Below are 27644 nucleotides of genomic sequence, written 5' to 3'. Positions count from 1 at the left end.
ATGATGAACGATAAACGCAATGTGAGAAACAAAACCTGGGCTCCAGCCCGTTTTCAATCTTTTTCCGACCTCGCCTTCCAGGCTTGGGATAATTTCACCTAAAAATACTTTATTTTTTTCATAATTGGCAAAAGAAGCCTGTCGTGTCAGCTGTCACAGTACTGTTGAGCCTCTCCAACATTTCCCAGAGAGGAAAAAGCTTGAGAGTCATTTTGCGTGCATTAAAGGGAGGAGGTTGGGAGGGTCAGCCAAGGCCACGCATGCCAGCCAATTATTACATTTATTTCGAAAATATTGACGTCGTTTTTAAACTCAAAGCTGATTATTTTTCCATATTGTTTTTTGACCATTTATCACCATTTTCTGGTCATTTCCATAGCTTTTCGGAGCTGGAAATTCAGAAAATAATTTTCTGTACTTTTCCCCCTTAGTTCCCAGGCCTAAGCCAGAACCCTGTTATGATAGTGTGAATCTCCATTTCATACTTTGCTCATTCCAAAACATCATTCAATTTGAGTCAAGCCCACTTGCCCTCGCCTGAACTCCTTCTGTGTACCTGTGCTTCTGGCGGATTGGGAGCGCTGAGGGTTTTTCTTGTCATTGTGGGGCTCCAGGATGTCACGGTATTTAGACACCATGAGGACTGAGATGAAGTAGACCACGGCAAGAGCCAAAAACTGAGCCTGCTTACTGTCCTCCTGAAACAAACACAACATCCACTAAGCAATCCGTAATTGACCCGGCGAGTGTCAAAACCCGAGGCGAGGCCGTTGTAGCCGAGCAGTCACGTTTGTGTTTGGCGTATAACCATATAGGGGAGATAACTCACGATATCTCGGAAGACCACGGCCCTGAGGCGGTTGATGTCCATGTCTTGCAACAGCCGGTCAAAGTCTCTGACCGGAGACATCCCTCCAGTGACCGCGTCAACAGGACTCTGCAAATCACACACACAGGCACAAGAAACCATCTCATTTCAGGCGTCGTCACATTCCGCAAAGGAATCTTAGATTTGCGCCACGTACGCGGCGCCGACACCCTGAGCACCGTTATTAATCCATGTGCAGAGGGAAGGGTAGCGTTTCCAGTCTGACTGTAGGGAAGCTACCCCTCCTGGGAGGGAGTCCTTAACATAATGGCTCTCACTATAGAACCACTGCATTATAAATGAGGTTTTACACACCGGTTTCAGGGAAGAAAAACAACACTTTACTGGAAGTCACTGTATCAAATCAAAAGGCCAATGCCAAAGGTCCTGTCAAATATAACAAATAGCAGCCAGTGCAGTAATACGATAAGATATGAGCTAATGCAATGACACTTTGTTGTTGTTGGCTCAGGTCACAAAGGCGAGACCTTCGGATTTTCCCTTGCAGCGTCGGGGAAACAGAAAAGTCAAAGAAGTCGAACTTAAATATAAAATCGTCAATGATCTGATGTGAGATTTTAGTTGAGTTTCCAAGATTTCCAACAATGGACCAGACATATTATGGGCCTTCCCTGACATCGGTAGTTATCAAGCATGTCGTTCATGATTACTACATCAGGTTTATTTACACACTAATCAAATCCTTGCCCTCTCGTGACACTGTGTGACACCCTCAATGTAAAAATGCTGAACATTTAATACGATCAGAACTCATTATGAGAGGGATCCCGCTGTCCTTGAGTGGCAAAGATCTTAAAATCAGATCGACGAGACAATGAAGGGGTCTTGCTGAGCTACTTGCCTGTGCGGGCATGGACTTGGTGGCTCCCAGTTGGGTGCTAGGCATCACCGTGTAGCTCCGGGCCGAGCCTTCTGCACCGTGCTGCTGACATTCTAGACAATTCCTGACTGCCATAGCACACACTGCAGAGGAGAGATGGATTACGTCGCATCGTACAGATAGAGACATAAAACAAGCAGTAAAACAAGCATCCCATTAAAGAAACCATCAGAAAGACAGAATGGTGCTTTGGTCCCTGAAAAGAGTCAAAGACAACTGCGGCAAAATGTGATTTTTCTGGACAACAAAAAAGAAAAAAAAAAAAAGAAAAAGGGAAGAGGGACCAATATGAAACAGAGGAAGCGTGGAGGCGAGAAACAAAGGAGAAAAAAAAAAAAAAGAAAGAGGCGGGGAGAGACAAGGTCGGCGCTCCGGCTAACCCTGGCAGCACTGTTCACTCTTCCCTGCTCCACCTCTCCTCCCCAAGGTCACAGTACTACTCCCTGCATCACACCCTCCGTGAGCAGCGGCGATAACAAATGATGATGCTGGCGCGCGCACATGTGCCTGGCTGCAGGTAACAGACTATCCTAGCCCTGGCAGGAAATATTTGTGGTCTGATAACCGTAAGGAGGTTCAAGCTAAAACTGGCACACTTACTGTTTCTAATCTGATGCATTGCTTTTTGCCCCCCACCCCACCATTACCCCGTCCCTTCCTTCGCTCTGTGCTTGACAACTGACAAATGTTAACTCCAAGCCGTTTAGATTACCAATGGGAATTATTCCGTCTGGAAATGGTCTCGCTACGACTGCTCATTCATATAACCATTTATAAAAAATAAAAAAATAAAAAATAAAAAAAGAAATAGGCGGATACGAGGGGAGAGGCCAAATCTTGTTACAGTCGAACAAAATCAGATTAGGTGGCGGCAATGGGGAGAGCATACCTTATCAAATATTCATTTCATAACGGGTGCTTACTAAAAGCCAACGGCAGCGCGGAGGCATCGCTCTCTCACAAAGCTCTAAAGCAGGCTGTTCAGTAATGTCTGAGTTGCTGTTTGTTTAACAAGGTGGCACAACAACAACGTCTTTCACTGCAATGCAAAGAGCGAAAACGGATACCTTCATATGGTCCATTAGCTAAATGGAACAGGGTACGCAAAAAATTATTTCGCCCAAGCACCAGGAGTATTGTATGACTTTTTGGGGCATGCACGGGTTCGTGTCGGTGCATTAGCGCGGCGAGACTTGTGTGTTGGGAATGTGCGCGGAGAAAAATGAATAATGTAAGTATTTCAATATCTTTTATTCAGCTGGAGCGGGGTCTTGGCTCTTGAAGCTGTCAGAGGAAACTTTAATAGCCTGGAACAGAAGGCAGGCAAACGCCCGAGGCTACGCAGCGCTACAGAGCGGCCAAGGCCATTATGAGGAACACACTATATCATGATAGCAGCCATTTTAGAGTGTTGCCATGCAGTGGGGTTATAATAACAAGATAAGGGAGCGCCGATATGAGCAGAGAGAGACAGAGATGGGGGGTGGTGGGGGGGGGGGGGGGTGGAGAAGCTGAGGTTAGCACAGAGAGTGAGCATGGTGGGGGGGTGGGGGGGGTCAATGACTGGGGCAGACACGAGAAGCAACTGCATACAGGCTGATATGAAAAGGATCGATGAACAAGAAAGGCAAGCGCGCTGGGTAAAAAGAGGAGATAAGAAAGGGAAATTAAACACAGGGACAACACAGGGAAACCCAGTGAAAATATGAATTTCCTTATGTACGAGAAAGGGCCCGACAGACGGAGGTTAATGATTCCGTGCGAGTAAAGTGGTAATCCGTCAGATTACTTTGTTAAAAAAAAATAATAATAATAATAATTTAATTCAAATCAGTCGATCAGAGGCGGCGTACTTTCCGAGAAAAGGACGCCGTGGAACTCCAAAGTGCAATCCGCTCAACACAGACGATTTTTACCGATTCCCGCTTTAAGAGGCAAATAAAGGTCTGCGTAAGAGACGGACGTGGATTAGCCACAGACGGCGTGCGTACCGAGACGAAGGCACTGTCGGAGGATGCCGCCGGAGGACATGTTTTTCTCCGCCTCTATCTCGGTGAAGTTGAGGGAGCTGGCGAAGATGAGGACGTCCACCAGGTTGATGAGTCGCTGCAGGAAGGTGACGGACGCCTCCACCGCCAGCCCCTGCGACGCCTCGATGTTCTCCAGCTCGTGCTGGCGAGATAAGGTCGTTTTGTTATTTTTTGTGTCGGCTTATTTGGTTGTTTTTTTTCTGTTTTCTTAAAAACCAAAAAATACAGTTGAGGAGGGAAGAAAGAAGGGATTAATACCCTGAATGACATTACAGGAGGGATGACACTGAAAAAATTACTTTGCAACGACTACTGTTCATATCTAAAGCAGTGTGGGGCCAAATGAAACATTTGTAAATCATATCCAGTTATAAATGTGGTTCAATTCCCAAATGGGCCAAGTGTAACTTGGTTATCGTGAAATTGAACCTAAATTTCCATCTTCCTAGACAGGCCAGCGGACCAAATGGGCGAGTATCGACCGAGGCAAAGAATCATGTTACAACAGAACTACAGTCACGGAGGTCAGACGATACAAAAACAAGTTAACCGTGTTAGAACGCAGCTAACTGTACTGTAATGTGATTATCAAAAGGTCAATGTGGATGGATGACCCCCCGTGACCTGGCTGTTCTAGACAGCCACCACACACACACACACACACACACACACACACACACACACACACACACACACACACACACACACACACACACACACACACACACACACACACACACACACACACACACACACACACACACACACACACCGAGGAGGACGTGGCAGCAGAGAGCAGCGGCAGGATGCCTCCGCAGGCCATGATGAGGTTGTCCACCACTTGGGAGATGAGGTGTACGGTGTTATGGACAAACACAACATTTTCACTGCTGTTGACAAAGTCCAACACGGTCTTTGAGGAGTGACTGGAATGGGGACGCAAGAGAAGAAGATTTTAGTTAGTTTGTTTTTGTTTTTTAGCAACACTAGGAAATACTTCAACAGGGTGTCAGAAAACAAGGTTGTCATCACCGTACCTTCTCCACATCTGGACGTCCGTCTCGATGGAGAAGAGCAGGTCGGTGAGGAGGCGCTGGTGCATGTGGGACCAGCTGAACTCGGGGATCCTGAACATGGTGGAGCGCGGGGCCGAGGCACCGCCCTCCTTGCTCTGGCCTGCAGCTCCCGCCGACGCCTGCTGGGTCTGGCTAGAACTCTACAAAGATGGCGAAGGTGTTCTTGGTTTAAACTCATTAACGGCTGCATTCATTTAACACGAGGTGAATCGGCGGAAAAAAATACTAAATCAGTTCTACATGCCGAAATTAAAAGCTGTCCAGGGCCCGACAATAACTGTTGCCCAGTTGCCCCGGGAAATCAATTTTGGGCCTTTATCAACCATCTTGCGTTGACTGGTTGCCCCATTGTAGCTAAAAAAAAAAATAATAATATATATATATTTTTTAAAAGCGTGGTATACCTCTGTATATATAAAATGATTCAAATTTGGCAACAGCTATGTCAGTCTCAGTTAGTGTCGGGCTCTGCTGTCAAAGAAAATAAAAGTGACAAGTTACTCACAGATGTTAAGGTCTCCTTCAGTTCCAACCTCTCAGTGTCTGAGGCCACGTTCGACACATCCAGCCGGGCAATCTTGATCTCTTTGGTCTTGGTGACGGCCTCCGCTCCCTTTTGTGTGTCACTAGGGGGCGCCGTGCCGGTTTCCAGAACCTTGCCTTCCTCTTTGGTGGTGACAGCCGTTTCTGCGGGCGGCAGGGGAGGAGAGGTGGAGGAGGCGGAGGCCGAAGCCACGGTTGACTCCCGAGCCGAGGCCGAGGACTCCTCTTGGGCGGCTGTGGCTTCAGAAACGGGGGAAGGGCAGAAGGGTGCTTCTGCCGCGTTCGGCGCCGGCGTTTCAGCCGGAGGCCCTGCTTTACTTTGAGGCTCTGAAACGGACTCCTCTTTCTCCGCACCCTCGGCGCTTTCTACCATCTCAGCCTTCGACACCTGCACTTCCGCCTCCCCCGTACCTTTCTGCTCGTCGCGCGTGCATTCCTCCCCTTGATCCATCACTTTCCTCTCTTCATCCTGCTCCTCGCCTGTAACGGCGGAGATGAAGGAGGATTCCTCCAGGCTGTCGCCGGCCTGATCGCTCACGGACGACGCGTCGACAAGGTCGTTATCGAAGGCGGAGGCTCCGCCCACGACACCGCTCTCCGGGCAGCCCGCACTCTCCTTTCCCTCTGCCTCGGGTTCTGCATCATTTAAAGAGTCTTCCGTCATGGAGGTTGATGATTCGCCTTTCGCGTTGTCACTTTCATCAGACTTTTCGTCATCGGTTAGAGGTATTTTGGTGCAGTCGGTCTCATGCATGCTGGCCTCCTCTTCAGGGACTCTTTGGGCCACAGTAGTCTTAGTCCCTTCTCCAACTGAACTAACGTTCGAGGACTGTTCAACCAACTGCTGGTCTTCCTCTTCGGCCCTCGCCAGAATGTTGGACACAGTGATGGACGGGTGGACGCCCTCGCCGGCGCCCCCCGGTGGGCTGGAGGTTAAAGTGGGGCTGGATGTTGAATCAGGACTCATCTGACTCTGGGCCTCTTCGTCCACGGTAAGCTCGATGACCGTGGAGGGAGGAGTCTCCTCCGCCTGTTCCCCGTTGGCACGCTCCAGGAGCTCGGCGTCGTGGCTGGTGCCGGAGACGGTGCGAAGCGGGCCCCCGGAGCCTGCGGACTCCCGTTGTTGGTACTGAGAGAACATGCGGGACAAGCTCTGTTTGTGCTGCTCAAAAGTCACCTAGAAACACAAGTAAAAACAGGGGTTTGGGTTATCAGTGCATGCATGCCACGCTGCTACCGGAATACGTTCGCATAAAAATGAATTAAAAAATGATCCCCAGTATTCTGCAGTGTGGCTGAAAAGCCAGAGAGAGATTCGGCTCTACCTCGGGAACATTTTATTGTGAAGGGTGCTTCAGGGAGAACAATGCCAGTGCATAATTACGTGATGGACCTTTTAATAATTCCACTAATTCTACCCATGGGGCTCCCCCCTCCTCTACACGTTTAAAAAAATATATATATTCTCATCATGTGAAGAAAGCATGGCCTATTAACTTCTATCAGTCTTGCTCCATCTGATATCGCCGAACTAGACTACTAGTCTATACCAACAACAGTCTGCAGTGGCATTTGAGGAAGAGCCCTTCCATGTAAGCAGTCACAGATTAGCAGTAGATACTGTTGCTGTGTGTCTGCAAGCTGGGCAGCGTGCGTGTCCGGCATCGGCAAATCCCTCCCACGCCTAATTTAAGACCCTGCATTAATCACTGGGCTTGGAGAACAGAAAGTCAAAGACAGGTTGGAGAGGAGAGAATGAAACTAGACCCACTTTGCTGCTTTTTCCACCTGAGGCTATTTAGAGAGAGAGAGAGAGAGAGAGAGAGAGAGAGAGAGAGAGACAGCAAGGGTTAAGAGAGAGAAGAGAAAGAAAGGAGACCGGAGAAACAGGCTAAATGAGAGAAGCGGAGATCAAAAAGGGAGCGGCGGGAGACACGTTTGACAGATGTGTCGGAGAAAGCAAGTCAATGAAGGCGGGAGAAAGGAGAGGCAGAGGAAAAAAGCTGATTATTTGTAATTAATTAGGCGTTATTGTTCTAAATTAGCTTGCTACATGGGTGCTCATTAATCTTCTGTAGGGGGTAACAGTGATTGGTAATCCATAGCTGTTTTTCCTGAGAGCAGAGCCTGTTCTAAACGGACCGATAGAGTCTCTCTCTCTGTCTCTGATCTTCTACCCAATTACTTTCATCTTCATTTTGACATTTAGCATTTTAGCAATTAAAAGGATGCATTCAGGATGCACTCCAGTGGATATTATTGCGGAGGGCAGTGCAGCACAGCGCATAACGTCATGGATCGGGGATGCGGTCCGTACATTAAGATGATGTATGCCGGCTTTAAATGGAACTCTGTTACAGATCCAGTTACCATTAGACGGAGGTAGTGTGCGTCTCTGTGGTTTTTAAAGAGCGGTTAGCGTTGCTACAATATATAGAAACTGCCTTGGGTGGCCCCTGCAGCAGTGCTGATCTAATCTAAGTTCATTTTACTCCTTGACTCGGCCTGGCCTCGGCGGGGGATAGAAAAATGTTATGGTAATGTTGGAAAACACGGTGGGCTTTTCTAATGTGACACGTAACAAGGAATTACGCAGCATAGGTACAATACACTTATGAGCAGAAACTCATGGGAAAGCAACATTCAAAACAAAAGGGTATTTCAATACTGAGCTACGGCGGCTTTCTAGGCCCAGCTTGAGGTATTTATCATTTTTTGTTTACAATAATTGGAGATTTCGATTTACATGCCGTAAACACAGCAAATCTGCAATGCAGGGCCAATTCAGTGGTGGCATTGGGCAGATCTAGAATCAGTCAGGCGCCCCATAAAAGAGAATGTGGAGAGAGTGAGACTGGTTGAGCACTGGTCCAGGGAGACCCCCACAGTAGGAGCCTGGAACACCCGATTTAGATCAATAGATAGGGAGCAACCACAAAACAAAGGGGATATGGGGAGGGCAGTGTGGCTCTAATCGGATTAGCTAAATGCAATTCCTCCTACAAAATCAATGTCGTCTACAGTTGCAGCTCGGCTGCTGAATTATGTGCTCGTTCACAATCTCTCCAATTTCTTCTCTGATTAACTTCTATTACTCACCTTTTCTGTCAGACTATCTGACCCCAGCACTGTAGACGAGACCCCCGTAGGGTAGACAAAGTCAAGACTAAGTGCTAGGAGAGGCGATACCATATCAAGTCCAAGGCCAACGCTTATGGGGTTTGAGTATAAAGTACAAGACGTTAAGGTGGAGAGTCCAAGTCAAGACCAGTGTGGTTCATATTTGAGCAAATATCAACAGCAGAATACTGAAACCAAACTGAATTTAATGCCTATTCATTTCAGCGTTTATTGATCTCCTTTTATGTAAAATATTCATGAAAAAAATGTTTTGAAATAAATTGCGGTTTTGGACTTAAGCAATAATACCGGGAGTGTCCAAGAGAAAATACATACTTTAGTCCAAATCTGTACTCTAGTAATAGAACTCTGTCTGACACAACACTCAAAATTGGTTTTCACTCAGTGCGTTCATGAAAGCCAAAGCAGCATGACATTATAACCGCTCCTCTTGAAGGGTTCTTCTGGAGCTCTCCAGGCCTAGAATGACCGCCAACAGGCCAGCCATTAACTAAAAAATGTAAATGACTTCCCAATTCTTTGAATAGTTGTCTCAAATTGTACAATGGTAGATAAAAACACATGGTCGACTCAGTGTGGTCTAGTAGTCCAAGTGATTTGCCTGTGGCTGGTGTGGAAGGGATTCAAAAGACCGTTATTATCGGGCAGTGGTCAATATGGTTCTATGTTGTCAGGTTCCCCTTTTGTTGACATGTCAATAGAGCTACAGTATCTAGAACAGAACAGGCATTGAGTCGAGACTGTAATGCCTCAATAACACCGCATATAAACAAATCACCTCCAGGGTTAGGAGTAACAGAACACATGTTATGGTGTAAGGTATGTAAAAAATTGACTCTAATCCATGACTGAGAAAAGTATTAAAATTTGATATAAAGCGTGTTAAATTCATCGGGTTGCTGAGGATTGCGTTCAAGACGTTCACGCGATTTCCAGTCGCCCTGTGATTTTGGTTTGGGACCTAAGTATTCGGAAAAAAAATAAAATAAAAAGGTAAAGGCGCTGGAGTTTTGTGGAGGGTGTGGTGACAAGCAGGTCAAGGGCAAATTGTCGGATAGAAATGCATTAATGGATGCAAATACGGCGGACATTTCAAGCTTAAAAAAAAAAAAAAAAAAAAGCCACCTTCAAAGTATTCCAATTTCAGGGAGAATCTGCAGGTGAGTCAAAACAAGCTCTGGAGAAGGTTGTCGGGATTGGAGCTGTCCTCTACCGCATGTGACATGAGGCAAATGCAGATTACGTCTATTCACCCATTAATTATATTATTTGGTCGATAAATAGTTCCGTTAAGTCAGCTGAAGGTGGGATCGCAAAGGACAGAAGTTCCTTCACGCACCAACTGCTCCCTGTTGGAAATCTCCTTGGTGCCAACTCATGTGTGAGTTGAGCTGGATGAGGGGGCACCTTGAGGGGGGGGGGGGGGCTGCACGTGACAGCAGACCCACCTGCAGAAACATCTGTCTGCTCTGTGAGACACACATACTAATGGCCTACTCACTGCGCACCTACTAATGGTGGAGAAAACACGCTCGCACACCAGCGCAGACACGCCCTTTTATTTTTCCGTGCTCATTTCCACCCACAAAATCCAAATTCATCGAGTGCCGGAGCGAGGTTCTGTTATTAATTATCAAAAAATAAAATAAAATAAGCGCGAGGAGAGCCGTCTACTGTCTGGACCGGTGGCATTAAGAGCCGCTCCAGCTCGCTCTCAAATTGGGAGCGAAAAATTGGGCTGAGAGAGTTGAGCTGGAACCAATCACAAGGAATAAATCCAGCCCTCTTTTGCATCCCAGTCACAATATTTGAAATATATTGCTCTTTGCTAAAAAGCCGGTATGACTGCACAAAAATAGAAAAAAGAAAAAGAAGGGGGGGGGGGGGGGTGGGTCTACAGTTGATTTCAATTATAATCAAAGACTGGGCAACCTCACATGGTCATTCACTGAGATGCTTATTCAAATAAAAGAAAAAAAGTTAAAAAAAATTGCAATTTGTTCTGCCAGGCATTTGGGAAACACGTTTTAATGGGAGTTGGAAAGAAGAAAGAATGTCTTTAATTTTATTTAATTTCTTTAATGTTCCATGATATATACTGTATCTCCGTATCGACGTAGCATATGTAAGCAATGTAAACCATGATGTCAGACCAAACTCTTCCAAATAAAACTGCTGAACAATGTTAGCTCATATTTCATAGTGAGAAACCGTCTGGCAATATTCACATGATGATATCACTGCATGACAGAGAATATTGAATTATTTCCAAGCCCTAGTAGGAGAGGAGGCCTAAGAACGATTTATAGATTTGTTATTCCTTTAACACCTAGTAATGGTACCAACACAAGCCAAGGCCGTGTGTAAAATATGGGTGGAACAAACCGTATGACTATGTATGAAGTGTATCAAGATGAAAAACGTATTATAAACACTGATGTAACAACAGAAACCAAAGATAACACAGCGGGAGTCGAGGAGGTGCACACCACAGAGAATTGTATACCACGCAAATTTTCTTCCTATTGCAGTTGGACGTCACGAAAGGAGGCGTAGGAACTACTCGCAAGTGTGCGTCCACAAATGAAGGCACGCAGGGCTCCGGCGAGGCTGCTCGTGTTTATGGTTCCTTGTTTCTCTGATTGTTCATGCACGGCTCAGATTAATATTCAATGCGCCCGGAGAGAGGGTTTTTGTGCAGCCCAGGAGGACTCAGGCACGCTCTCCTGAGCCGCAGGTGCGCGCACACACACGCACACGCAGACACACACACACACACACACACACACACACACACACACACACACACACACACACACACACACACACACACACACACACACACACACACACACACACACACACACACACACACACGGGAGGAGGGAGGAACAGTGACAAACAACGCTGGCGCTCCAGTGGTGGCAGGAAATCTATCAAACGGGACAATAAAATTGCAATTGAGTTTCCTTAGCTTTTTATAGCACCTGCATGTATCTTGATGGCGAATGCCCGCTGCACCTTTCTGCTTCACAGGCACGGCGGGAGGGACGGGGGTCCTGCAACGTCCACGCAGGCACGCGCGCATGCATGTGTGCGAGTGTGGGCGGGATTGTGTACCTGGGTGTGCATTCACACTTCTGTTTTGAGTTCAGCACTGGGTATTGTAAATTGAGCCAAATAGAAACCGCATTCATCTTCTGAAATTACACAGAAAAGGCAATTACGGCCCGTCTTGTACGGAGAAGAATGAATTTCTGCACAGCCCCGAAACAAGCAGCGGGCCGGCGTGCACGCACAACCATACGACTATGTGAACCTGTGGGAACCATAAGCTGCAGGGGGAAACTTGATCCCATGTACACAGGTTATTCTTAAATAAACGGTTATATAGGACGGCGGGAGGGACGGGGGGGTTTGTTCGAGTCTTTGGCTATTGCTTGTTGTTGCTTATATTTAAATAAAACATTTGCAAGCAATGTACTTTTTTTATTTTTTATTTTTTTGCACTCTTTGATCGTAAATTGCTGATTGGTAAATCCCGCTAATAAAAAGTAAATCCCGCTAATAATGATATACAGTACATGGTACCTGGTCTCTCTAATAAAGTCTGTTTTCATTTGGGAGTAAAGCGAGGGAAATTATGGAAAAAGAGGAAAATTAAAAAAGTAAGGTTCCAGTATGAAGAAACAACGTTGTGAATTATTATGTTGATTTCCAAAATGTACGAAATAGTCACCGATTAAGCGGCGATTTAAAACAGTATTTTGTTTCACAAAGACAATACTCTTGGTAATGTAGATACAGACAGTCGTAAATCCAGAACGCCCTCCGACCCAAAATAAACCCAGAACGTCTGTGAATCAGTCCCAGAGAGAGAAATGCAGCGTTACACATTCACACACAGAGCACATTTTCACTGCCAAGTCCAAAACTTTATCGTCACCGCGCTCTGCTCAACTTCCCGCCCGAAAAAAAATAAATAATAATCAGATTGGACGTTCAAAAAAAGGTGCAAATTTGATTTAGAATTTGCTTTGACTGAAACCCGGTTAGTCGCAGTCTGCGTTGAGGGCTGCGACTACACAACACACACACACACACAGGCGCACACAACACACACAGCATCCCCCTCAGTGTGTCTGTGCCCCCTGCTGAACGCTCAGACTCACAACACCCTGGCAACCAAACAATCCTTAAAGTCAATCTTCAATGTACAGCACTCAGACCCCCAGCCCCCACCCGCACCCCACCCCAGACCACAATCTGACACCAACCTCAATTACTTCACTGCCTTGGAACCAAGTCACGTAACATGATATAAACAATGAAGGGGGGCTTCGCCCCCCCGTTCCTATTTCTTCTTCTTAATATTTTAAATTGGTCGAGATAAGAAGCGCCAGAGGTTTCTTTTTTATCTGTACAATGTAAAATATAGAAACATTCTATATCGGTGGCTCTGAACACGGGGTGCGGGGACCACCGGGGCTCCTTCAGGAGGTTCCAGGGGGTCCCCTGAAAAAAGATAAATAGTTAAGATTTCACTGTTTAATTTTCAGGACGTAAGCCCCATTGGAGAATATAAAATAATTACTGTTTTAAATATAGTTTCACTGTCATCTCCCCAACTATAGGACAGGCAGGTATGGAGGTTTGGACTAAATCATGCCTAACAGTGAAAATCTTCTCAGATCGCGGTCCAAGAGACTAAATCTTATCAAATGGGGTCCATGGCCTAATGCGTATCAAATGGAGGGTCCTTGATGTGAAAAAAGGTTAAGATTCACTGCTCTCCATATAAATAAAAGGCAGGGGGGGGAAGAGCATGTAGGCTCATTCTTTACCATTTACAGCTGGCTGTAAGTTTTCCACAGCTTGATCTGATGGGCACAGAGAGGCATACCACGGTTCCAAAATGGCTAATTCTTTATTTGGTGCATGCCGCGATGTTAGGATCCGGATAAACACGTGACGGCTGACTGATTTGACGTGTTTGACTTTATTTATCGCTGCTGCGAGGACGTGAACTGATGAGCCTCGCAGCGAGTGTGGGGCAAAAAAAACAACACACACACACACACACACACACACACACACACACACACACACACACACACACACACACACACACACACACACACACACACACACACACACACACACACACACACACACACACACACACACGCGTGTTAAGTTAAGAGAAACAAAGAGTGTGTCGGACGAAATGAAAGGAAGCAGAAACAAAACACATGTGGTAGATGAGAGGTGGAGCGGATAAGACGAGACGATCCCGGGAGAAAGATAAACAAAGCCGCGTTTCAAACCTGTGTGTGTGTGTGTGTGTGTGTGTGTGTGCGTGCTCGTGCGCGTGTGTGTGCGCGGCACCCTGACCTTGGAGTGCGTGATGGACAGAGTGTCCACCCAGACGCGCCAGCCACCCCACTCGTACTTGATGGCGTGGTAGAGCAGGATGCGGAAGATGGCGTAGACCATCTCCGTGATCTTCTGCTCCTCGGTGTTGCGGGGGTGGATGAAGCACAGCGACAGCATCCACTCCTGCCACACGGAGCACTGCAGCAGACTCCTAAAGCGCGCGCACGCACGCACGCACGCACGCACGCACGCACGCACACACACACACACACACACACACACACACACACACACACACACACACACACACACACACACACACACACACACACACACACACACACACACACACACACACACACACACACACACACACATGAATGAGAACAGGGCGTGTAAACGGTGAAGAGGCCGGTCGGTAGCATTAAGGTTCTTACCGACGGTTTTCCCTGCTGTTGTTGAACAGTTTGATCATGTCCGACAGGAAGACCCTGCGCACCTCCATGCTCTCGGGGGACGGAGGAGAGCCCTTAAGGAGGACTGCAATCACCTTCAGGACCTCTGGAACACACAAGTACATTTTTAACCCATAGGCAATTTGACCCCCCCAGTATTCATATGGATTCAATGAACTGGCTATCTGTTGTTATCAGTTTGTACATATTATTTAATGAACTCTTATTTAATTAAACCAATTGAGAGACTAAGTTTACCTCATCAAAAACACCCTCAAATAAGGAATTGCTGGAATTTATTTGGGATGATTAAAACATTGTTTTCTCTCAAAGACGACGCAAGAAAACAATCATCCGGGGCATTTTCAACGGGAGTATTTCAAAATATAATAGTTACTATTCGAAAATAATGGTATACCATTCCCTTTTGCTAAAAATACGAGTGAGTGGTCTAAATCAGGACTGTTTGACTGCATTCTGATGGGGGACAGATTTTCAACCTGGTACCGGCTTAGGGGCCTGACAAATTCAGCAAACAACTTTCATTGTTGAGTGAAGCAACACTTAAAAAAAAAAAAATAATAATAATAATTATCTTCATCCAATTTACAAAAAATGCATTTCTAGATAATATTCTCCTAGGTGTAATATTTTTAAATGCGCACTGCTTCTGCGTTGGCACATGGTTGTTGGTTCGTTTAAGCCCGACAGGAATTTCTGAAATGAACGTTATTACAGTTCACTGTTAACCCTTCACATTTATTCAAAGGACCAGCAAATTAATTTGGGGGCCCACATTTGGCCCGCAGGCCGCCAGTTGAATAGGCCTGCTCGAAATCTGTCCCACCAATGAATTTGTTGTCTGTTGCATTTTGAAGACAATAGACAGACATTTGGATTCGTAACCGTTCAAGACTCTGCTGCGGGGGAGGGGAAGAAAAGAAAAAAAAAAAAGCACTTGTTGGTTGGGGGTGGGGATGGGGCGCAGACCACAAATCAACGGCTGATTCAGACATTGGTACGAACATGTGCAAATCATTGTGTCACGAACCATCTCAATTCATGACGGCAGACACCTGAAGATCTGCGGTAGAAAAAACAAAAACAAAAAAAAGATTTTACGTAGAAAAAAAAAAAAAAAAAAAAAGGCCTGATTTTTATCGCGCTGTAATGGTTTTGGTATTGTTTCAAATGGGAGAACCTGAGTCACAGGCCCTTTCTGGAAGGCTTGGCTCTGGTTAACCCAAAGAGACTGACTGTTTAGATGAATTATCTAGACAATGTCAGTGTCCATTTGCGCTGAGTGGCGAGACGGCGGGGCTTGGATTTCACTCGTCTTTCCAGACCTTGGCGCTAACCGATGCCCCCTCGCCCCTGCAGACGGTTGTGTTGTTTCTACGCCTTAGTCACTCAAATTATGAGTCGCTGAACCCTTACCGCCAGAAAATTACCCCAGCATGTACCGGGAATGAGGACGGAGGCATGGCGTATTCCCTTCTTTTTTCCATTTGCTCTTGCTTCCCTTTCCCTTGAGTTAATTTGAGGGAAACGGTACTTCCTCGGTTTGTTTGATTGGCTCTGACGTTACTAAAGACTGCAATCAGGGGGCCATTTTGGGGCTTCGTTGCAGATTAAATCAGGAGAATGCATGGTAAAGGAGAAACAGACCCCCGGCTCCATATTCCATAGCGTGTGTTCGCATGTAAAGAGCCATACAGGGTTTCTGTGATATATACGGCCTGTCTGGGACGGTGGGGTCAGGGGAGTTTTTTTTTTTAACACAATAAAGGCTTAAGATAATTAACGTGTGACTACAGCACTACCTTGTCAGATTAAGGCTGGTTAGAAGTAAACCTTGGTTGTGATTACACCAAGCTATTGGATTTCCACTGATCAAAGTTTTGCATGTGTCTGTCTTTTGAAAATGGAGAATAAGGGAGAGGGAGAGATGTTTTCATTTCTTAGTTTAACTAAAGCCTACTTTGATTTTCACATATGAAAATATTTTGGGGGCTGACGTTTAAAATTGGAGGTAAGTAATGACCTGAAAATACTACTGCGGGATGGGATGGAAGCGTTGATCAAAGGCAGAGGTTTCTATTTCAGCTTATCACCTGACATCATACAGAAAATAAGCATGGCTTTCTAACAGTAATATGACGGTGGTAATAAGATGTTGTTGGATATATATATATATATATATATATATATATATATATATAAAATAAAAAGCAGACAAGTACACCCACACTCCTGGCAGAGTGAAAATCTGCAATGTATTACTTTCAGAAGTTCCCATGCATTGTTTGCAAAATAGTCAATATTAAAATTAAATACTACAAGGTCCAGAGACAACATCCTATAAGATGCGGCAAAAACCTACAGATTGCTTTATTTATTTATTGTTTTTTTATTCATTTATACTGAACTTTCCCCCGGGGATTAATAAAGTGTGAAAGTGTCTCGTATTTATAAAATATAAGACTTCAAATAAAAAAACATTAATAATCAAAACCAAATAAAAGACCTTCAACAAAATTGCGTCACTCCCTTTTATTAAATGAATACCTCTAAACAAATTAAATAAATGGATGGAAAAGATCATTCATAAGCCCTCGGCTATAGAAATGGACACAATGTTTTTCCCTCTCTTAACATATATATTTTTATATTGTATAATATTATATAATACATTTAATCAACAATTGATGTGCTTAATTTATGGATAGATGAGTCGGGTTGACTAGGTAGTGGTCTTTAAACCAGAGGCTGTGTACATACTATATCACATCAAATATAAGCTCCGTCTTTCGCCTTGCAGCGGCGGGCGACTTGTGTAAAAATAGCTGAGTGTTGCAGAATTTATGCTCATTTGCTTTGCTGTATATAACAATGGCAGTGGCCCGCGGGGAATACCCTCTGGTGCAACACGGAGTGCTTGGTACGGGGACGGTAGACGGCGGGGGATGATTTAGGAGAGCCGCGCGGTGCAGAGGGGGCACTTACGCGGGTTGAGAATCTTCACAGTGGAGTCGGGGTCCGGATGCTGTTTATGGATCACTTGAGTGCAGATCTGCTCCGTCAGGATCTACCAGAGGGAGAGAGGGAGAGAAGGTTTTCCAATACCAAACACCCAAAGATATCCAACACAATAGAAAGCGCAAACTGCCGTGAGGGTTTCGCTGCGACATATTTCTGATTAATAAGTCAAATCGGGAGACGTCAGAGAGAGGCTCGTGGCGTGTTTTCAATCTCTACGTTTTTTTAGATTTAAAATGACGTGCCCAAAATGAGGTACCCATCTAAATAAATGGCATGTAAGTCATCTGATATCATTGGGGCTTAATTTAAAAAAAAAAGAAAAGGAAAAATGAGAGTTGGACACATAATTTGTCGCAAAAAAATTGCGTTTCCCATATTTTTCACTGAAAATGTATGTAATACAGGAAACTCTCTGTGTTCATGTTGTAATTTGTATTTGGAGAATTGGAGTATTTGAGAAATCCCAATCAGTTGTATAAATGACGCACGTGCAACTAATAAGAATTTAGCACCCATGTGCTTTATGCGTTAAATTATATTTGTGCTAAATAACAATGGCAGAAACGTTCAGATAAAAAGGAAACCCTAAGAGGATACAGATGAAGACAAAAATACTTGTGCAGCTTCTTACTAAAGTACGACTATTCAACTGATGTCACCAAATTAAATTTTGAGGATTTTTTTATTATTATTTATATCTTTATTTATTTTAAATAAACTTTCGGTGCATTTTCAGGACATAAGCACCGCACAGACCTACTAACAATGATGCCCAAACTCATATAAAGTCAACTACCAGTTTACACCCAGATTCGTTCTGCTCCCATGTCATAAATGAAAGCCTGTACCTTTAAATGCGTAATGTTCTATGATCGCGAAATAAATAAATACATACGTACGAGCCAAATCTTGCATGTTTATAGAAATTGTTTGATTGGTATCAACAAAGCGTGCGTAATGCGGCGGTGGGGAGGTGGACCGACCTCAAACAGCACATTGTAGGTCGTCATGGTGAACTGGCTCGAGTGCAGTATCAGGCGCTCGGTGAGCAGCGAGAAGAGGCCGTGAGCGAGCATGACCTCTGACTTCCTCCTGGTCAGCGGGGTGAGAGGTCAAAGGTCAGCCGGGGAAATATTGATATCGGCCTGCAGCACTGCAATTATCATCGCATTACGCTTTTCCATCCTTGATATAACATACTGATTTAATATCAGTGATATACAATCACAATCAACAATGATAATAGTATTGCTGTTGAACAACATTAAAGATAGGCAGCAATATTATTAATATTGCAAATGACAAGGGGAATACTGGAAAACTCCTGACAAACCGTCACGTTAGAGCGACTGTGTAACCCAACCAAGCTGCAGCCAACATTTGACATGAAGAGGAAATGAAAAAAAGAGACTTCCTGCTGACTTAAGTAAGAGCGAGTCTTACCAGAGAGATCATCATCTCTTTCATCTCCGACCGTGGAGCGGTTCCAATTCTAAGATGAAAACTCGGCTAAAGACCCACGGACAGTTGTATAGATTCCCTGGGTCAACACTGCATTAGATCCATAAGCCCCTGTGTGTACGGCTGCTGGGACGCAGCATTCACTGGGTGCACACGCCGCAGTTCAAAAGGAACCGCTGCTTGGAATACGGCTTGCTATTAATCATGCATTTGGTAGTGGACGGTAATTCATCATTAAACTTGCAGCGGGCACATGATTGTCTGGTCTGCTGGCAAAGAAATAATAGGAACTGGAGAAGAATAGGAATTGACTGACATGAGGTATAAACCTCCTGAAGTTACTTTTATTTTGGGCCAACGGTTAGACATGAAGACTAAGACACCAATGTTCACATGAGATTAGATTCCTGACAGTTAAAAGGAAACATTGCGATGATATAAGATAATATAGATAATATAAGATATACAACACTTTATGAGCCCCGGAGAATTCAGGTATGAGAGCAGCAAAAGTTGACAACAGATGCCTGTTCACATGGTAATACCTCCAAAAAAAAAATAATAGTAATACTCGGAGAAAACCCCCGGAAAATATATTGCAAAGAAATATTTTAATAAAAAACATGCCAAACTGCAAAAAAGGCTTCCGGAGGCTGAGTTTCACTGGAGGCTTCACCGCGTACGGTATGAGCACGACGGCAACGGACCGGGGCTGAACTCACTTTGGCGGCAAGTGCTTGAGAAAGTAGCCCATGACTTTGAGTGCCTGCACTCGTATTGCTTCACTTTTAGACGCCAGCAACTTGTAGATCACACTGGAAAAAAACAAGGATATAGAGAAAATAAAGATCACACTCATAAAGGAAAAGCCTGAAAGCATGGACGCATATTAACTTTTGGTAGGATAACATACGTCAGGTTTTATGACAGAGACCTACGATGGAAAATATGGAAAAATCTGACATGACCTCCGTTGTAATTATTAACAAATAAAATAAAAGAGTGCATGTTTAAAAACCAAGGCGTTACAGTCTGTAGTTAATAAAGTCAGTTATTTAAGTCTTTATTAAAGTCATTAAAAGCAAACATGCACGCTCGGGAATGAAACTTCAAAATTTGCCACAATGACCGGATCGTACAGATCTCGTTTCAAACCGTAGCCCATGAAACACAGACGTGGGCTTTTAAATGAAGAGTATAAATCAGGGCACTGCAGAATTTAGCTTTGAAAGAGAGTCGCAGAAAAGCAGTAAAGCAACTTTGACGGAGCAGCTGCATTTTACAGTAGCAAAGGTTAAATCCAAGCCACACAGCTATGAAAACAAAGTTTTAAATAATTGATGAATGAAAATAAATATATATATTTGAGTGTTCAGACAAAAAAATAACATTTAGTACATATCCCAACTTATATAATGTGTGGAATAATGTGCTGTATGTAACACACTAAAGCCTTAATATTAGAGGGCCTGCGTGAACACCGCGACGTGTGATGCTTTTACCGTATCCCATTTCGCTGCTCGAAGGCCTGGACCATGGATCCAGGATGCTCCGACATCAGAGCCACCAGCAGCTGCAGCACGTCCATCAGGTTCTCATCCTGGGAGAAAAAAAAACAAAACAAACAAACAAACACAACCTCGATTTAAGCACGACAGCAGAACTTCTCCAACAATCTCCAAAAAAAATAAAAAATAAATAAAAAAGAGAATTAAGAATTCCAGATTTTCATTGTCAGCGTCTGACAAAAGAAAACAAGTGCGAAGAGGAATTACTTCAGTGAATTTGCATATACCTGGAAAGTTTAGAAAGAGGCATTTAGGCGTGTGTGTACCCAACATGCACCTCGTTTTTTTTTTTGTTTGTTTTTTTTGTCTCTTCAGGCTCCCCTGAAAGAATACATTAACATTCTCTTATAGCTACTGAAGATAAGATACTTTATTAATTATGGGAAGATTTGGGCATGACAGCAGATTAAGTTAATAAAGATAAAGTTTATACACTAAGTTAGAAGGTAAATAAAAGGGAAACATAAGTAACAGACGGATCAAGAAAAGTGGTTGTGTTATGTAGTAAAAAATAATTATTAATAATAATTATTAATAATTCTATATTGTCAACTTTCCTGTCAGTGAGTAATAAATATTATTTTAAAATCGAGAAGCGCCGCGAGAGTGACAGTGGAATTGGCACCGACGTTGTGTTTTCCCTTCGTACCTACTGGGGTTTATTGTTTTACAGCCTCATTAAATTGCTATGCGCCGCTGCAATCTAAACATGGCTGCCTCTGTCCAAAACTTTGACTGGCAGACTTGAAATACTTCTTCAGCTGCTCTGATGTACTGTGTGTCGGCAGGAGCGAGGGGAGAGTTTGGGGAGTCCAGATGTGAGGTTGTGACGCCACCTGCTGGACGGTTTCATATTCCCACCTCGTGCATGGTGAGTAGGTAGTTGAGGATACTCTGCAGCTCATCTTCCTTCACACCGTAATCCTGGGAAAAATGTGATTGACGAATACAACCATTGTTAAGGAGTAACGTATAGTTTTCAAGTTTATTTTATACCATAAATATAGATGTGGTGCAACAGAGGCCAAAAAAGTGCTCTGTGAGTGAAAGGATCCTACATCAAGCTAGTTGAAAAGCTGAAGGGTATATAGTCGGGTGACAAAATAAAACAAGTAAACATAATGCAATATTCTGTACTGAAAAAACTAGAGTTCACCCACTACCCTACCATCCACCCCACGAGTGGTGGCTCCAAATTTATATTAAAAGGAGAGAAATAAGAAAATGAGTCACTCTCAAAATTGCTGTTGTCGTGATCATTTCGGGACCTTACCACAGGGTCAGAGGCACAAACAGGTGGAGAGTCCCTGCTTTCTAACTGGTACATAAAACATGCCACACGTCAGCTGTTGGCATCGTTGTTCATCAGAGTAACATTTTGCAAGACACGTACTTGCCATAACAGGAGACGTTCAGGAGGAAAGAGCATGACGAACATTGAAGATGAGACTAAAACTAACGGCTTATTCACATAACTAAAGCCTTGAGGGACCGCCATCAGAGGACTACTGGACAGCACTAAACAACACCCGACATCCAGCCTCACCTTCATGATAAGCTGCTTGACGAACAGCAGCAGAAAGGCTCGCAGGGAATGGATCTCCTTTTGGTTCGGTCTGGGGCCGTCTAAAAACGCAAACGTCAGACAATCAGACGGACGTCATACCTGTGTCAAATTGGGCTTTAGTTGTTTACCCCTGAGCATCTTCCTTCATGATAGTTAACTTTTTTATTTTATTTATTTTTTTGATATCATCTCATGACATATCTCTTAAAGGCTGGATTTGATTTTATATTTATTTTAAAGCAACGGGGGAAGGAAATGAATTAATAGGGGTAATGTAAAATATGTGTACTGACTAATATAGGCTAATACTCAATTTGACATATCCCTTCAAATAAGCAGGGACAAAATAGATAAAGAGAAAAAAGAAAACTGCGGAACACTTAATTTATTTATTTCATTCTTACTCAGTAAGGTATTTTATCTTAAAAGGCTAAAATGAAGCTATTGTAAATGGGATGCCAATTGAGTCAATACTAAATAGATAGATAGATGCCAAGGCATATGAGACATACAGTACAGGCAAGGATACATAAATATATAAATAAATGTATTAATATGTAAATGGGTAAATATTTGCATAATTTAACATTTATTTATTTAAGGGGACTTTAAATTCATCACGCAACAATTATTTATTCCAGGGTACTTTTTTTTCCCCATAATGCCTCATTTCCATTCATTATATGCAAACTAATGGGGTGTGGTTATCTCGTTTAAGATTCAGAGCCGACGGAGCCACGGGGAACACTCACGCTGGCGACGCCGTTGGTGCTCTCCTACGCAACAGTGATGGTTGCTTGTAGATAGCCCCAATCTCCCAATACCTCCTCGGTTAGTGCCAGAGGCCAGTAGGGAGCGAGCCGGTCAGGGTGGAGGGCCACCACCTGGTTCTGCTTGACCAGCCGCAGCCTGTACACCACGTCCAGGCTTACAAGCAGGCCTACGACTTCCACTGTTGGGGAACAAACTTTGCACCCAGGACCCAGCTGTGGGACTACTGTCCAGAGAGAAAGAAGGGCCCCCAGGCTGTGGAGCCAGTGGGCTGGCCCTTGCACTGTGCTGGAACAGCTGTTGGACGTGGTGTACAGGGTGAGCCGGGTCAAGCGGAACCAGGAGGTGGCCCTCCACCGTGACCAGCACGCATCCCTACCGGTCCCTGGCTCCAACCGAGGAGGTATCAGGAGCTGAGGACCAGCTCTGAGCAACCACCATTGTTGCGTAGGAATTCGCCAACGGCAGCGCTGTTGTGGTTGTTCCCCCTCTCTCCGCCGGGACTCTGAATTTGTGAGATAACCACGCCCACTCATTTGCATATTATGAATGGAAATGAGGCATTATGAAATAAAAGTCCCCTTAATTAAATAAATGTGGAAATGTGAAATAAAAGCCGCCTGAAATGAATAAAAAGTATTTTTTTAATTAAAAAAAACTATTTATTTATTTGATTATATTTACTGATTTATATATTGACATTTCTTTACAGCCTCATTCATCTATTTAAGGATTTATTTCATTTGCATATTTATTTATTTATGTATTTATTTGTTTATTTAATATTGACTCAAATGGTGTTCCATAATTGTCTGCGTGTTTGGATGTACAGTTTTATTATTATTATTATTTTGGACAGGGTAGTTCATGTATCATCAGAACGTCCTGTGTTCTCACCGAGGCCTTTGGGAACGACTCCGCTCCGGTCCTGTGGGTTGACGGCCCAGTAGTAGTACTTGAGCGTGTGCATGACCTGCAGTACCGTGCCCACCCTGCGGATGGCGTTGTAGATGGTGACGGTGCTGATGAACTCTGTCGCTAAGTAGGTGTAGAGCATCAACTGGACCTGTGGAAGATGGGACAAAAAGACATGCATACAAACAAAACTTGAGCTTTGGCAGAATAAAAACAATAAATAAAGAGAATGCCCTGTTCGATGCCCTGGGATAGAGAGGAACAATGACGATGACGGAAGATTCCTAAGAGGTAAGATTACCAAGACCCTGAAAAACGACATCTTGCTCGTGCATGTTTCAATCACATGTATTGTTGGGATGCATTGTATTTGTTATTGGTAAATACAGTCGGGTCCAGATGTCAGGAACGCGGTATAACTGCCTTGCAACTTTTTGCACCTACGACAGGAAATGATCTGGAGCATAGAAGTATGATTTGTCATGAAAGCATTCATAACCAAAGTAGTAGCCAAGGAGCTCATGTTGAGTATAATATAAAGTGTGTGTGGAGGAAATATAGGGGAGAGAGGGGGTGCTTGTGTTTGTATATATGCAAACTTATATGTCGGCTGCACAGCTGCATCAAAAGGTAAGATAATTTATCTTTGTGTGTGTGTGCGCGCGCGTGCGTGCGTGCGTGCGTGCGTGCGTGTGTGTGTGTGTGTGTGCGTGTGTGTGTGCGTGTGTGTCACCTTGGCGGGGGCGTGGATCCAGATGGCGGGGTTGAACAGAATGTGATCGCACAGCTGCTTGAGCAGCAGGACGCCGTTCTGCAGGTTGCTGAGATATCGGGCGAACGCCAAGACGATCTCCAGCACCGGCCGCGTCATGTGCATGTTGGAGGACTGGAGACGGGATGAGGGGACGAAAGTTAAGAAAAAACAGAGCAAAGGCAGGAGGGAGGGACGGAGGGATGGTACATAGTGAGGGAGAGCTGCAGGTTAACCTAATGAATATTCCTCTTTCTTTATTTGCTTTTATGTCATAACTCGGGATTTCATTCACACTGTGCAGAATCCTTTATTTATGCATTTATCTTTTTTTTTTTTTTATATTTATGTTTAATCTCCATGGGTTCATTTTAGTTGAAGTGCAGCTATTTGTTAGATCTTTACATGCGTTCAACTAAGTGTTTATTTACAAGCGGGAAATGACATGTGTCTGTGTTGGCAGAGTGATTAACACGGTACCCTCCGATACGGACTGACACAGTGTGTGACTGGAACAGAAATCTTCCTCAACTCCCAAAAACAAACCCCTCGTACCTTCTCCAACGTGTAGCCGATGACCAGAAAGCCTTTGCTGGCCAAGATCTGCTCCTGCATAGCCACAGAGTTCTTCAAGAGATCCATCACAAAGGACAGCAAAGTGCAGCTGGGATGGAGGGAGGGGAGGGAAAGGGAGAGAGAGAGAGAGAGAGAGAGAGCGAGAGAATGAGCAATGTAAGCTGCTGACCGAGCCCTGTTCCTAGCTTAGAGGTCATGTCCGACACGCGGTGTGATGGAAGGAGGCGTTGGGTCATCTACACTGGGGCGCTCAAACACACACGTCCGGCCCGACAGACAATTCATAATAAATTGTTAAATCTGACCCACAATTTTCTTTTCTGTTTTTGTTCCCCCTACCACAATGTTTCATCAATCCATTGATGGTTTTGTTTTCAGTACATTAAACAAAGATTTATGTATAGAGTATACATCAGCCTTTTTAAACTGATGTATTTATTATTAGGCACAAATGCAGTATAAAAAAAAAAATTTAATAGGAAAATAAATGCTGGACAGTTACACTCCCCCTTGATGCCCAAGGGAGAAGACAACGTGACCAGGGACCCCAAGGTCATTTGTGTTCAAGACCCCTGTTCGAGACGGACAGATTCTGGAAGGCATCGCATTGTGGAAAGCAGACACAAAGAACTACAACTACAAGTAGGTCATCCATCAGTCTATGATCAAGCGAAATACGCTGAGCCAAAACATGTCTATCATACTATATATATATATATTATATACTGTAGTGTGTGTGTTTGTGTGTGTGTGTGTGTGTGTGTTACCAGACGGAGGTGTCCAGCTCCTGGCTGGAGGGCTGGCAGTGATCCAGCTGTGCAAACAGAGGGAAGAGGACCTGCACGCCTCCGATGGAGTGGATCCCACTCTGGACTGAGTGGGTGACCACCGCCTTCACGTCCTAGATGTCAAAGCACACCCACATCAGTCATACACACGGTTTGGAACGCTCTACTTGTTATACCTGGAGCACCGGATGGGATTGTCAGGGTGCTCCATTAAGACTATGTTGGGATGGAGGTGTTTTTATTTTTATTATTATCATCATCATAAGGGGTGTTATAATCATGATATTATAGTCGACTGTTAATCAAATCATTGCGAATAGCAATTTGAATGTTTTTTTTTTGTGTTTTTCCCTTTTTATGCCACAATCATAATCTAAGCTTAGAAGAGTAATAGCACATGTCTATCTAGCGATGAAGAGCTGTCTATTGACACAGAATATAGGAGCATAAGAATTTGGGTCGTCTGTTCATTTGCTTCAATCCAAACGTTGGAAACTCACCTAATTCACATTTTATCCATTGCAACATTTTTATCGGCTTAAAACGCCCCTTAAGTTTGGATGGAAACACGATGACTGCAGAATCAATCAATCAAGGATTAGCTGAAAGCATCGCGACAGCTCTATTTATTTTAACTTGTGTACAAAACTTATTCCACACGTCGAGCGCCTTTTTAATCAAAATAAAAATTCCACCTGGTTCCTCTGAGAATGATAAGAAAATTAATAATCATCAATTATTATTATTATTATCAATTATCAAAAACGACGTGACGATGTGGTCGATTAAACTTGTTCAACGTTGGCAGCACAACAGCAGGTCCTGAAGAGTCTGGGTTGAAGCCGCAGTGTGCAATGTTTTCAGGAGGCAAAACAAAACTAACAAAATGGCCAGAGATCAACAAGTTGCCCTGCCGCGTCGACGCGGCGCAAAACACCTGGCCTCACTCCCGCCGTGACCACCCTGCCACTCACGGCAACAAGTTAAGTGGCACGTTACTATGACGGTGATTTGTCACCGTGGCGACAAGGCGCAGATGTCAGACTTTGCCCGGGAAGGGATGGCAGGAGGGGGATTTAGCGAATTAGCTTGGCGAGTGTTCAGAACAATCAATCATTTTTACCGGCGTCTGTGACAATTTGGGGTTAGAGTACGGCAGTTAAGCAATAAAAGTGGTTAAGTCATTTCTTTTTCGGCATCTGAGACGTTGCCATTGTTCCTCTGCAGCTTGGCGTAGCGACGCGCATCTCTCATATAATCATGTTCACATGTTGGACACGTTACACCATGCAAACCAGAAACAACTGGAGCAATACAGAGGACACTGGGGCTCAGTGTCAGGACTGCACTTGGTATCATTTTACTTTCCTATATTTTATAGCTTATGTTTAAATTGTGTGTGTGTGTGTGTGTGTTTGTGTGTGTGTCAGCCTCTCTCAAACAAAGGATTTTCTGAGATGTATGTGTGTGTGTGTGTGTGTGTGTGTATGCATATATTAGTGTGTATTCAGGTGTCCCTCATGCAAAGAAAATCGATGATTGATGATCATGCAAATCGCCAATCATCTGGCTGATATATAAACATAAAACTGTTCTAAGTGCGCTCCAAGACCAGCCTCTTTATATACTGCAGTGACCCTCCAGCCGAGCACCTGGACGGACGTGATTAATTTCTAAACCGGAGCAGCAACACGGCGTTCTTCCACAGCTGCTTAGTGGCCGGCTCAATCAGTCTTACGGCGCCGTCCTAATGAAGAGGAGCCCGCCGGGACAGAGTCATTACGGCGGAGGGCGGAGGAGACAGACGGGTACACG

The 27644-nt window shown here is 44.2% G+C and overlaps 2 protein-coding genes across 4 annotated transcripts in view; both read right to left on the bottom strand.

Moving 5' to 3' along the window:
- Positions 1-24559, bottom strand: part of lrba (LPS-responsive vesicle trafficking, beach and anchor containing) — a 151679-nt gene extending 127120 nt beyond the window's left edge. For 2 of the 3 annotated variants that reach the window (XM_079998554.1, XM_079998556.1), the window contains exons 1-17: positions 24448-24559; positions 23697-23865; positions 22008-22087; positions 21323-21385; positions 20396-20493; positions 19616-19708; positions 18416-18524; positions 17397-17478; positions 14373-14496; positions 13954-14146; positions 5381-6595; positions 4837-5015; positions 4572-4725; positions 3761-3941; positions 1731-1852; positions 830-937; positions 557-698 (exon numbers count right to left, since the gene is read on the bottom strand). In XM_079998554.1, the coding sequence (XP_079854680.1) occupies positions 557-698; positions 830-937; positions 1731-1852; positions 3761-3941; positions 4572-4725; positions 4837-5015; positions 5381-6595; positions 13954-14146; positions 14373-14496; positions 17397-17478; positions 18416-18524; positions 19616-19708; positions 20396-20493; positions 21323-21385; positions 22008-22087; positions 23697-23856 (3103 nt within the window). In that variant the 5' untranslated portion in view covers positions 23857-23865; positions 24448-24559. The remainder of the gene's footprint in view (positions 1-556; positions 699-829; positions 938-1730; positions 1853-3760; positions 3942-4571; positions 4726-4836; positions 5016-5380; positions 6596-13953; positions 14147-14372; positions 14497-17396; positions 17479-18415; positions 18525-19615; positions 19709-20395; positions 20494-21322; positions 21386-22007; positions 22088-23696; positions 23866-24447) is intronic. The other variant, XM_079998555.1, reaches the window with a different exon arrangement.
- The window catches only part of LOC307229459 (lipopolysaccharide-responsive and beige-like anchor protein), a gene marked incomplete at both ends in the record, with an annotated part of 32136 nt that continues 28347 nt past the window's right edge, over positions 23856-27644 (bottom strand). Inside the window, 5 exons of the mRNA XM_079999459.1 lie at positions 23856-23865; positions 24102-24154; positions 24448-24600; positions 25021-25129; positions 25809-25942. Coding sequence (XP_079855585.1) covers positions 23856-23865; positions 24102-24154; positions 24448-24600; positions 25021-25129; positions 25809-25942 — 459 coding nt within the window. The remainder of the gene's footprint in view (positions 23866-24101; positions 24155-24447; positions 24601-25020; positions 25130-25808; positions 25943-27644) is intronic.

This window comes from Zeus faber (genome assembly GCF_960531495.2).
Source record: "Zeus faber genome assembly, chromosome: 4".
In the NCBI taxonomy this organism is placed as follows: Eukaryota; Metazoa; Chordata; class Actinopteri; order Zeiformes; family Zeidae; genus Zeus; species Zeus faber.
This window is presented reverse-complemented; position numbering and strand designations above follow the sequence as displayed.